The sequence below is a fragment of the Acomys minous genome (assembly GCF_964271855.1).
Source record: "Acomys minous genome assembly, chromosome: 2".
Lineage (NCBI taxonomy): Eukaryota > Metazoa > Chordata > Mammalia > Rodentia > Muridae > Acomys > Acomys minous.
In genome coordinates this window covers 134,237,028-134,249,301 of record NC_140484.1, presented here as the reverse complement: position 1 = coordinate 134,249,301, position 12,274 = coordinate 134,237,028, and the positions used below count along the sequence as shown (strand labels likewise).

Here is a 12,274-nt window from a genome sequence, read left to right as displayed (position 1 = left end):
TGAAACTTATTTTTCGGGATCTGTTTTCTTGGCTCAGGTTCAGGAAGGCACAGCGCATTCTTGGGTATGATGACTTAGGGCCATTTCCACAATTGAGGATGTGAACAGCTTTTGGCAGTAACTGGTACCCAAGAAATTCTGAGCGTTGAACCTGGTCCCCCATTGATGTGAGAAGGAGGGTTTCTCATGATTGAGTGGCCCCTAAGGCCACCCTTCTGTGCCAGCTGTACTAACTTTTTATCTCTTTCCTCCAGGTTGGTTTATAAATGGTTCCTGCTAATCTATAAAATCAGCTATGCCACTGGCATTGTTGGCTACATGGCCGTCATGTTTACCCTGTTTGGTCTTAACTTACTATTCAAGTGAGTGCCCTTTGCTTTTACATCTTTCTGGTGTTTGGGGAGGAATGGCTGCAAGTCCTGGGTATTAAAAAGAGAACAGGGTACCAGATGCAGCCCTCTGTTTTGCTGTCAGAAAACATGGAATGTCTGAATACAGACAAAAGGAAGAGTCCCAAGTCATTTGCATTTCCTAAAAATTGGTATTCAATGGAAAAGTATAACAAAAGTAAGCATAATAACCAGTTACCCACAATGCCATTTCCTAAGACTAGTTTTTATTTTGTACACTATTCTGCCTGACTAGACCAGGAGCTAGCAAGCTTTACCCTTTGGGTCAAAACAGCCTATCATGTGTTATAGTAAAATAGTTTTGTTTTTTTTTTTTCATCTGTAATCCAGGCTGACCCCAGACTTGGCTTCTCCTCCTCAGCCTTCTTGACGCTGGGATCATAGGCTTGTACGTCACACTTGGAACGCAGTCATTCACATCATTTGCTAATTGTCTGAAACTGATTTTGCACTCAAACAACAGAGTTGAATAGCTGTGACAGAGACCATTTGGGCCATAAAACCTAAAATACTTATTTGGTCCTTAACAGAAAAGATTTGCAACTCCTTAGGCTCTGAGCTTAGCTGGCCACACTGGGAACAGGTCTACTTAGAGAGAGGAAGGACAGCAGAGCAGGGCTGCAGGGACCTCCATAGTAGTCCCAGGGGTGAGGTGGGACAGGCTGTCTACACTGGTGACTGCGGGCAGCACACCAGCCTGGGGGCCCCGCCCCTGCAGGAACATTTTTCATTCCATGAGTGTCCTAGTCCCCAGGCAGAGTTGCCTGTGGTGTGGCTGCCCCTCCATACTTGCCAGACTTCAGGGAAGTAGTCTAGAATGGTACCCTGTGGCCAGTTAAGTCCTGCTCTGTTGCTGGGCATGTGGGTTCTTCCATTCAGTGCTGTCATGGGCACAGCCCCAGCAATAAGTGCTGTTGCTATTTGCTTCCTGTTGTCATAAGTTTTCTAGAAGATCTACAGCACCTTACAGGCCCTCTTCCCACAGATGAGCTGAAGCTGAAGTCAAGCTGTCCTGAGCTTAGAGACCAGAGAGGTGCAGTCAGTCAGTGGGCAGCAGAGGAAGCAATGTGTTCACCTAGATGAAGTGGTTGCTTTTGATGTGGGCTGTAGATCAAGAGAGCCCCAGGCCAGCCTGGTGATGTGTGCCTGTAATCCCGGTTGCTAAGAGGCCAGAGCAGAAGCATTGAAAATACAGCCTAGGCAGTCTGGCTCAAAACTAAAACTAAAAATGGGCCGTAGATGCAATTTAATGGTAAAAGGCCTAGGTGGGCAAAGTTAAATCCTCAGTACTGAAGAAGGGAAAAGAAAAAAAGAAAAGAATAAAAAAAAAGAGGAGGAGTCCATGTCTGCGACAGTGATTAAAGATCAAGTCTTAGGTTATGGCTGGAAAGACCATTGCCTTAGTGTTCTACTGCTGTGAAGCGACCATGACCATGGCCGCTCTCATAAAGGAAAACATTTGATTGGGGGCTGGCTTACAGCTTTAGAGCTCAGCCATGATCACATTAGTTTAAAACTAATTAGTTTTTGGACTAATTAAGTTAGTCCATACAGGTATAGCACTGGAGCACTAACTGGGAGCTTTACATCCTGATCTGTAGGCAGCAGGTGAGGAAAGAGCACACAAGCATACATAGACTCCAGACTGTATGTTATTGGTCCTAGGAGTCTTAAACTAATGTTACAGGAAAGATCCATATTTTCCTAGTAAATAGGCTTGAGCCAAAACTTAATTTTGATGACATTATACCGAATATGTACTTAGACACCTAGTCAGTAATAACAAATATTTACTAGTTTTATATACGCTTTTAAACTATCTTTGACAAACTCTTTCTGTAAAAGGCCAGATGTTTTAGGTTGTATGGGAGAATAAGGAAAACCTAAGCTATTATGTGTAGTACTTACAGATAACGAGAGAAGATGCCTAGCACACCGGCTGCCCTGCTTCCCTGGAGGCACAAGGGCACATTTCACACATGTGAGATGCTTTGAACAATTTCTGTCAGTTCAGACATTCCTAGAAGAGACTGGCAAGAGGCAGAGGGTTGTTTCAGTCTTTGCCTCAGTTCTACTCGGGTTGTAGATGTCCTGCCTGGCCTTGATGGGTCCAGCCAAGTCAGTTTGGGTAGCTAGGTGCAGGTGAAGACATTCAGCAAGCTACTTTTGTTTTGTTTTGTTTTGTTTTGTTTGTTTTCGAGATAGGGTTTCTCTGTGTAGCCTTGGTTGTCCTAGACTCACTTTGTAGACCAGGCTGGCCTTGAACTCACAGCAATCCACCTGCCTCTGCCTCCTGAGTGCCGCACCATGCCTGGCCTCAGTGAGCTATTTTTTAAAATGAAATCCCCGTTACTTGGTATCCAGCATTTACCAGTAGTGGCGTTGTTAACTCATAGCTCCTGAAGGTCCTCCAGGCAAGCAGGAAGCCTGGCTGTGTGTCAGGCTGGAACTACAGCCAGAGTTGAGACTAGGGACCAGGTTTGTGGGGCAGTGATGCTCTAGCTTGGTCTTTGCAGCTCATAGTAATGGCTTTCTCAAGAGATGTTGTGGACTGTATAAAAACAGCAAACAGTTTTGTTCATAATTTACTAACACTTGCTCTAGCTTTTGAGTGATCTGGCTAAATTTAGACTTTTCCTTGAGTGTCCCCAAACAGTAATCCAAAACAGTTGTGTCTGAGGGCAGGCCTCACTGCCAGGGTGCTTCCCATGCAGGGTTAAACCAGAAGATGCGATGGACTTCGGCATTTCTCTTCTCTTCTATGGCCTCTACTATGGAGTTCTTGAGCGGGACTTTGCAGAAATGTGTGCAGACTATATGGCATCCACCATAGGGGTAAGTTCATCAATGCTTTTTTTTTTTTTTTTTTTAAGATAAGGTCTTGCTGTCTATGTCACCCAGACTGGTGCTTGGACTCAGAATTAGACTCAGGAGCAGTAAGATTCCAAGTTTGTACCACCATGCCCTGTTATCTGTGCTACCTCCAAATTGTTGAGGTTAACATCACTTACTTGATGTAAGACAAAGGCACTAAAATGAGACAAGCCACATAAAATCCATTAGTGTGCATAGAGATTGCTTTCTTGAAATTTAGAAAGTCAGATTTTACATGTACCCTGGAATTTTAACTTTTGAGTCAGCATAGGAGAGAAACACTTTACCCAGTAATATGGTTAACATTCATTTAACAAATGCCTTTTTAATGTTTTATATATGCTTGGGCCTTGTGCTGTATGTTAAGACATTAAAAGGTATAAATAAAACATGTGCACCTCCCTGAGGAACTGTTGGCAGTTCATTTTGCTAGTGAAGAGGCAGTTATTTTATTCAGTGGTGTAGCCATCGGTAACTTTTCTTATGCAAGTAACACTAATTAAACTCAGTGGATCACATACATAAAATCTGCATATAAAAATAAAACATGGCCCTTGCCCCAAATAACTTCACTTACTAATGAGAAAGGTAATATATTAAAGTGATACACAAACATAAAAGTATGGCTGTGTGCAGTATTGTGAAGGAAAGGTGCATGAAGGAAAGATGCCGTGAACACATATGACCTCACTGACCTCAAGACGGCTTTCTCAAAAGAATTACTTTCAAGCTGACTTTAATATGAGTAGGAGTAAATGAAGTGTGCGCTGGTCAGAGGGAACAGCATCCACAAGAGTCAGCAGGGTTGAGTGTGGGCAGGGTTTGTTTGTTGGTTGTTGGTGTATACACATGCACATGCCTTTGGAAGCCAGAGGACAGCCCTGAGTGTCATTCCTCAGGAACCGTCCACCTTGCTTTTTAAAACAGGGTCACTCATTGACCTGGGCTTGCTGATTTGTCTAGACTGGTTGGTCAGCAGAGATCTGTCTCTACCTTCCTAGCATGAGGATTTTAAGTGTGCACCATATCTGTTTTTGTGTGTAATATATGTATTTGCGTGTGTGTGTGTGTGTTTTGTTTTCTTTCTTTCTTTCTTTTTTTTTTTTTTTTTGAGACGGGATCTTTCTTTATGTAGCTTTGGCTGTCCTGGAACTTCTCTAGACTAGGCTAGCCGCAAACTCACAGAGAGCTATCTGCTTCTGCTTCCTAAGTGCATTTTATTTATTTTTTGTTATTATTGCCTATGTGGATGATGTGTGGATGTGCATGCGCTGTGGCTCTTGTGTAGAGCAGAGAACAGATCTGTGGGGTTGGATCTCACCTTGATTGAATTCAGGTCATCAGGCATGCATAGCACGCGCTTTACCTCTGAGCCATCTCAACTGTCCTCCACTTTAATTTTTGCAGTAAGATCTGTCACTGAGCCATGAACTCATCAATTAACCAATGAGATGCAGGCATCACCTGTCTGTGCCCCCACCCCTCTCCTGCAGGGAGTCTACACATGCACACAGATGTATGCAACGTTGTTTTTTGTTTGTTTTAATGATGTGGGTACTCAAGATCAAATTCAGGTGTCTGTGCTCATGCAGCAAGCTCTCTGCTGACTGAGCTGTCTCTGTGTCCTGAAAGGGTAGATGTTTTTGAGAACTAATGCTAGTTTCTAGAGAAACAGTCAGTAGATGAGAGAGAAAACTTGTAGGCCAAAGACTGTAATCTTATTTATCATTGTTTTTGTATAGGATAATGGGGACAGTGCACAGCAGAATGCTTGTCTTCACGTCAGAGAACAGCTCTGTGTATTCAGTTATCTCCTTGTGCCTTTAGGTGTTCTCCAGGCGCTGAACGCAGGCCGTCAGATCTATGCTGTCTGCCCAACACTGTAAATTTTTACTAAAAACACTGAAGGACTAAAGAGATAGCTCAGCAGTTAAAATCACGCTCTTCTTTTCCAGGGGACCCAGACTTGATTCTTAGCACACAGCCATCTGTAATTCCAGTGCCAGGGGATCCTGTGGTCTCTTCTGGCCTCTCTGGACACCAGGCGCACACACATGTGGTACACACACATAAATGCAGACAAAATTCTCATACACATAACACAATAAATGATTAAAAAAAAAAAACACTGAGAGGCTCAATTAGAAAATGACTATCAAATTCACATTAAACAATGATGGTTCTGGCTGCTGGGTAGAAAACAGGTTTTAGAGATGGGTCCACATTAGACCAGACCCTTTGAAGAGGCAGTTCCAGGGATCCGGGAGAGATAAAGGCTCGTTAGATAAGATGGTTGAACAGGAAGAAGTGACTAGCTGAGGATTATTGGGGAGATAAGTCTGACAGGATATAGTTTGGTCTCAGAGCAGAAAGAAATGTGGGCGTGACAGTGCCTTTCCCATCATGCCTTGTCCAGGGACGGGCACTGCAGGAGGTTAGGTGAGCAGCTGCTTCAAACTTAGAATATGGGATGTAACAACCAAACCAAAAGACCCAAGTAAACATCCCTAGTTTTTTATATTAGAAGCACATATTTTAGTATGTTTTTGTTTTGTTTTAATGTATATGGATGCTTTGTCGCTATGTATGTGCACTGCAGAGGTCAGATGACGGTGTCATTTCTGAAACTAGAGCTGTGTATGGTTGGGTGCTGGCAACTGAACCTGGGTCTTCTGCAAGAGCAACAGTGCTCTTAACTGCTGAGCCATCTCTCCAGCCCGTTTTACTTTTTGTTTTGTTTTGGGTTTTTTTTTCAAAACAGGATCCTCTATGTAGCCTTGGCTGTCCTGGATTTGCTTTGTAGACCAGGATGGCCTTGAACTCACAGAGATCCACCTGACCCTGAGTGCTGGGATTACAGGTGTGTGCCACTGCGCCTGGCTTCGTTTTGGTTTTTGATAAAAGGTGTGTGTGTGGGGGGGGGGGGGAAATATCTGATGGATGCTGTGAGGAAATCTGTATATTCCAACCTTGCGTTTATCAGCCAACTCATTCTCTTATTTGTGCAAGCAACAGTTATAAACTTTCACAGGATGAGCAGGTGGTACCTCTTTATAAGCACTCAATTACCTACTTCTAGTAAGATCTTAGGGTCTTTTGGCTGGTGATGGGTAAAATGCTCAAGATCCCCCCCCCCCACCCCCAGCCCCGGCCTTTCCCTGGTACTGACCATTCTTATTCTGTCTCTAAATTCAACTTCTTAGTACCTCCTGAGGGGACTCATGAGTGTTTTTGCTGTCTGTCGCCAGCTCATTTCACTTGTATAAAGTCTCCAGTGTTCGTTCATATGCTAGAATTACCTTCCTTTAAAGTTTTATTACAATTTTTAAAATTGTTTTCAAGTATGTGGGTATTTTGCCCCATGCATTCCTAGTGATCGCAGAAGTGCATTAGTTATAGAAGTTCTGAGCCTCTGGGCACACGCCTGTAATCCCAGCACTCGGGGAGGCAGGTGGATCTCTGTGAGTTTGAAGACAGCATGGTCTACAAAGCCTGTCTCACAATTTAAAAAAAAAAAAATGAAGAAGAAGAAGATGAGGAGGAGTTGCTGTTGTTGTTGTTCTGAGCCACCATATGAATGCTGGGAATCAAACCTCAGTCTCTAGAAGAGCAGCTAGTCCTATAAACTGCTGAACCATTGCTCTAGCCCCAATGTCCTTTCTTTTAAAGGCTGAGTAGTATTCTGTTGTACTGCACACATGGTCAGCCTCAGTCAGTTTTTAATCTTAATCTTCTGTACATTCTAAGGCCACAGCTTCTGTCTATAAAGGAATTATAGTTTATTTTATAAATGTGTGCCCAAGTTACCTCAGAGCCAGAAACTAGACCAGTTTATCGCCCATGGACAGTGCTTTGATCTTATAGCCTTGTGGTTAATTGGTTTCAGGGTTCCTAGAAATAAAACTGAGGTTTTATAGTCTTATCAACAAGCATTCTCAGTTCCTCTCCACTGGGCTACCTTACTTCGTTAAAACATTTTCCTTTCACTTCCGTGAAGATGTCTGCCCTGTGAACTAAAGTAACTTAAATTGTCACAGGATAGTGGATAGAGCCTGGCTTTTCCATAGGGCCACTATGAAGCCATAAGCTAATCACTGTCGTTTCTACTCATGTTAGAAGTTATTCGGGGTGGAAGGATTGTGAAACGTTCTGTGGTACTTTCTTCCTCTGAGGGAATTCCTGGTGAAGCTCTTTATGTGGTGCATTGGGCCACTCGTTCTGCCTCGCTCTGAGAAAGCCTCTGACTGAGGCTTATCAGAGTTCCTGGGCAACACCAGAACGGCAATGTGTGCTGTCCTTACCACTGAAATAGTGGAGGGAACTTGGGCTGGGCTGTTTGCAGAGCCTAGCCTTTTTTCTGGTGTCCGTTTTTTAAATTGTTTATTTTGTGTGTTGTTAGTGTTTTGTGCACATGCATTTCTTTGTACCATGTGCATGCCTAGGTGGTCTCGAACTCAGATCCATTTGCACCTGCCTGCTGAGTGTCGGGGTTAGGATACAGCATGCCTGGCCTGACCTGCTCTTAGAGAGCTGTGTGCCATTGTGCAGGTTACTTTGCCTGTCTCTGCCAGGCACTTTCTTCATTTATTTGGGAGTTTTTGAAACAGGTTCTTACTATGTAGCCTTGCCTAGTCTGGAAGCACATCAATATATTAATTAAATTAAAAGGTTGGGTGTGGTGATGTACACCTTTAATCCCAGTGCTCAGGAGACAGAGGCAGGCAAATCTTTGTGAGTTCAAGACCAGCCTGGTCCAAAAAGTGGGTTCTAGGACACCCAGAGCTGTTACACAGAGGAACCCTGTCTTTAAAAACAAACAAACAAATAAATAGTAATGGTTAATCCACACAAAGAAGAGCTTTTCCTGTGAGGAGCAAGAAACAGGGCAGTAGCCAAAAGTGAAAGTGGCCAACAAAAGGATTTATTTATTTAATTTTTCAAGACAAGGTTTCTCTGTGTAGCCTGAGCTGTCCTGGACTCACTTTGTAGACCAGGCTGGCCTTGAGTTCACAGCAATTTGCCTGCCTCTACCTCCAGAGTGCTAGGACTTAAAGGTATGTGCTCAGTGAAAAGGACTTTTTTAAAAATAAAAATATAATTCTAAACCTGGTACGGTGGTGCATGCCTGTGATCCTTGCACTCAGGAAAGCAGAAACAGGTGGATCCCTGTGAGTTTGAAGCCAGCCTCGTCAACAAAGCGAGTCTAGGACAGCCAGGACTACATACACTGTCTCAAATAAAACCAAAATCAAACAGATAAAAAAAGAAAAAAGAAAAAGAAGGAAAAAGTGAGCAGAGGGACCAGCATTCGTCTCTTCACTCCCTGACTACACATGCAGTGTGACCACCATCCTTACATTCCCAGGCAGACAGATTCTTTTCTTGGGTCTCTCTGTGTAGCCTTGGCTGTCCTAGACTTGCTTTGTAGACCAGGCTGACCTTGAACTCATAGCGATCCTCCTGCCTCTGCCTCCCAAGTGCTGGGATTAAAGGCGTGCGCCACCAAGCCTGGCTTAGATTCTTACGGCTTTTCTGTTTTTCCCTCCTGCTCTCACCCTCTAGTTCTACAGTGAGTCGGGCATGCCCACCAAGCACCTTTCAGACAGCGTGTGTGCTGTGTGTGGGCAGCAGATCTTTGTGGATGTTAATGAAGAAGGCATCATCGAGAACACATACAGGCTGTCCTGTAATCACGTGTATCCTCCCTGTGCTGCATGGCTCCTGAGCCCACACTCCGCCATGGCGGGAAGAGGGTGGTCACTGTGCTGTGTTGTCCTGAGTTGGAGTGTAGGCGAGCCAGGACAGAAACTACAGCTTTCCTTACCCTTTCTTCCAGGCCGGCACCCTTCTCCTTCGGTAACAGGTAGTTACAGACTGCCAGGTCACGGAGAGCCCAGGCTGTAGGCGGCGAGGCTGCTCAAGCTGGTGCCTGTCACAGGGGAAGGAACCCTCAATGGAATGCTGCAGTTTAGAGTCCAGTGTCCTAGTCAGAGTAGCTACTGAGCTCCCACTCTGTGCCACGGTGGCAGTTGTGTTATCACTGCCTTCACTCCCCTGTGAGGGAGCATTCAGAGCAGAGGGGCCTGCCCCAGATTGTAGAGCTGTAAGAAGTGAAGCCACGGTCTGAACCCTTCTCTAGAGTTGATGCTCTGGCACTTTGAGAGCCAGGATGGGGCTAACGTGCCAGTCTGGCTTTCAATCACTTCCCTTGACCAATGCTGCTCAGATTCCATGAGTTCTGTATCCGAGGCTGGTGCATCGTGGGAAAGAAGCAGACGTGTCCCTACTGCAAGGAGAAGGTGGACCTGAAGAGGATGTTCAGCAATCCGTATCCTTTGGGTCCTTGCTGAGAGTGGGTGGTGGGAAGAAAGTACTGGCGGTGTCTCGGTCCTCTTGGGGCCATCCTGCTGCCTCCAGCCCAGAATTTGCTTACCATTTAACCTGGCTTCTGTCCTGGGGAAGTGGGGTGTGACATGAGGCAGGCCAGAAACTCAGCTTCTCATAATTGCTAGTGGGAACAGCCACTGTCACTTGCCATGTGTCAGCTTCCTCTCTAGCAAGCCCTTCACCTGTATCGGCGCTCTTGACTCCCTAGCAGTGTCCACAGTTAGCTCACCGGCGAGTGATGCCTTACCCAGCTGTGTGACTGAGAGCGCAGAACCTTTACTACTGGGGGGGCCTCCTCCACTCACTTCCAGTGAAGGACCTGTTTGATTTGGCACTGTCCTTCCTACCCAGCCATTTCTCTGGCCCCACACTCACTTCCTGTGGGGTCCAAGGATCCAGCTCTGTCTCAGCTCCTATCCCAGCTGCCCTTGTGGCCTGTGGTTTCCACTCCCTCCCTCTATACACCCGCAGGATTGCTGAGAGGACACTGCCTCTCCTAGTACACTGCCAGTCTCTAAACAGGACGCTGGCCTTTCCCATTTCAGGTTTCCCAAGGCCAATCCCGAACACTTAGGAATCTCTGGCCTTGCCGGGGCTTGCGGCTGCTCTTAGCTCTCAGAGACCTAGGCCTAGGTATCTTAGGTGCCTCCACCCATTTCAGAAGCTTCTCTGTGGCCTTTCCTCCCAGCGGCTGCACAGGCTTCTTTCCTCTCTTTAGACCCCTTTCCTTACATTTAGATGTTAATAGGAAAGGAAGCAAAAGACTTTTTGGCTTCAGTGGGGCCTCCTTTCAAGTCTCTGTCGGGGTGGGCTCCTTATGAAAAACCTATTGGCTCCTTTACCCTCTGATTCTGTCCTGTCCTGTGACTGTTCCCGGGCGGGGTATGAATAAGCATCTACTCACCCCAGATCGGAAACCACCCAAGTCCAACTTAGTGACCCAGTGAGTTTCACTGGTATTTCTTACAGGAGTATGGGTAAGGAGTTCTTTACAGGGGCAGAAATGACTCAAAGACAGCTGCACCACCAAAGGCTACCATAGGCGATGTCTCCTGAAAGCCACAAATCTGAGCTTAATGCAGGCAGTTCAGTTGGTCTGAGCCTCTTCTGGGCAGTTTGGCTAGTCTGAGAGGCTTCTAGGAGGGGCTTCCTAAAGCTTTGAATTGTTTACTTTCTGGCCATAAAGAGCTTCCCCATTTGGTGGGATGTTTTACCTCTTTAGAACAGCCTACTTCTTAACAAGCTTTCTGCCATCTTCTGCCAAGATGGAAGCGTTTATGTGAAAGGAAATTGCTACACAACATGCCAGTAGAACCAATGTTTTCCTTGATGGAGAAAGCCTTAAATTTTATGCTTTGCAAGAACTGTCTGGGGGCCAGGAGTATAGTTAGCCCAGCGGCAGAGTACTTGCCTGAGGACTGCTGGTTAGCCCAGGTGGGGGAGGCACGGACAGGGACATGACACCTTTAATCCCAGCACTTGGGAGGGGAGGCCAGCCTGGTCTACAGTTCCAGGACAGCCAAAGAAACAGAGAAAGCCTGTCTCAAAAGAGCAAAATATTCCTACTCGTATCCCATTCCCAGCCCCGTCTTTCATAGATATAACTCTAGGATGTATGTCAGACGCAGGCTGTTTGTCATCTCCGAGAAAGTGGTGCATGGAGGCCCTGCATGGATGCTGTTTGTGGGCATGTTTCACCTTTCCACTTTTTATGCCTGTCTCCAGTCCCCTCTGCTCTCTTTCCCTTGATTCTCCAGAGAATTCTGGAGTTCACCCTTTCATTCCAATATGGAGAACTTAAGAGAGGCTGGGTGGCTATTATTTTTTCCAGGGCTGTGGAGCAGCTTAAAACTGGCAGACCCAAGGAAGGCCTTCCTCCTAGCATGCTGGATGACCCTAACAACTCCTGCATATAGTGTCTGATCCTTAACTTTCAAACAGCTGGGAGAGGCCTCATGTCATGTATGGACAGCTGCTGGACTGGCTTCGATACTTGGTGGCCTGGCAGCCTGTCATCATTGGCCTGGTACAAGGCATCAGCTACATCCTAGGCCTGGAATAAGGAGGAATCACATCCTTGGAGAACCTACCCCACCCGCCATGGACCTCAGGGCACTCTCCTTGCTGCCCACAAAGACTTGGGTGGGAAAGACTCAAAGGCACTTGGGCCACTCAGGACCTCCCCAGCTGTATCTGGGTTGGGGGGAGAATGATGGAGAACCAGCCAGTGGGGCTGTCCACAGTGGGGGATTTTTAAAAGAAAATTATTTTGATGAATATATTTAAATTTTTTTATTGTGGAACATAGGAATTGTCTCCCACTCCCAGGCCTTACCCAGGGCAGGGCAAAGCTCCCGTATTGTAGGTTGGGAGGAGTCTTCTCCCCTGGGCTGAGAGCACTGCTGGGTTCTCTGGAGGCTGAGTGCTTCCGCCTACCCTCCCTTTCCCTCCCCCCTGCAAGGCTCCAGCCTGGTTTGCGCTCAGTGTAGAAGAGCTCAGACTGTGCCAGATTAGCACTGAGTGGTGAAGGGTCTTCATCTCTGACTGGGAGAAGATGGATGTTGTGCCTGCTCTGTTCCCTTCTTGTCTGGAAACTAAAGGCT

At 46.0% G+C, this 12,274-nt stretch overlaps 1 protein-coding gene across 5 annotated transcripts in view; it reads left to right on the top strand.

The window, feature by feature from the left end:
- The window catches only part of RNF121 (ring finger protein 121), a 51,377-nt gene extending 39,427 nt beyond the window's left edge, over positions 1-11,950 (top strand). For all 5 annotated transcript variants that reach the window (XM_084801738.1, XM_084801737.1, XM_084801739.1 and 2 more), the window contains 5 exons: positions 255-362; positions 3,125-3,245; positions 8,847-8,980; positions 9,511-9,612; positions 11,613-11,950. In XM_084801738.1, coding sequence (XP_084657864.1) covers positions 255-362; positions 3,125-3,245; positions 8,847-8,980; positions 9,511-9,612; positions 11,613-11,733 — 586 coding nt within the window. In that variant the 3' untranslated portion in view covers positions 11,734-11,950. The remainder of the gene's footprint in view (positions 1-254; positions 363-3,124; positions 3,246-8,846; positions 8,981-9,510; positions 9,613-11,612) is intronic.
- The last annotated feature ends 324 nt before the right edge of the window (positions 11,951-12,274 follow it).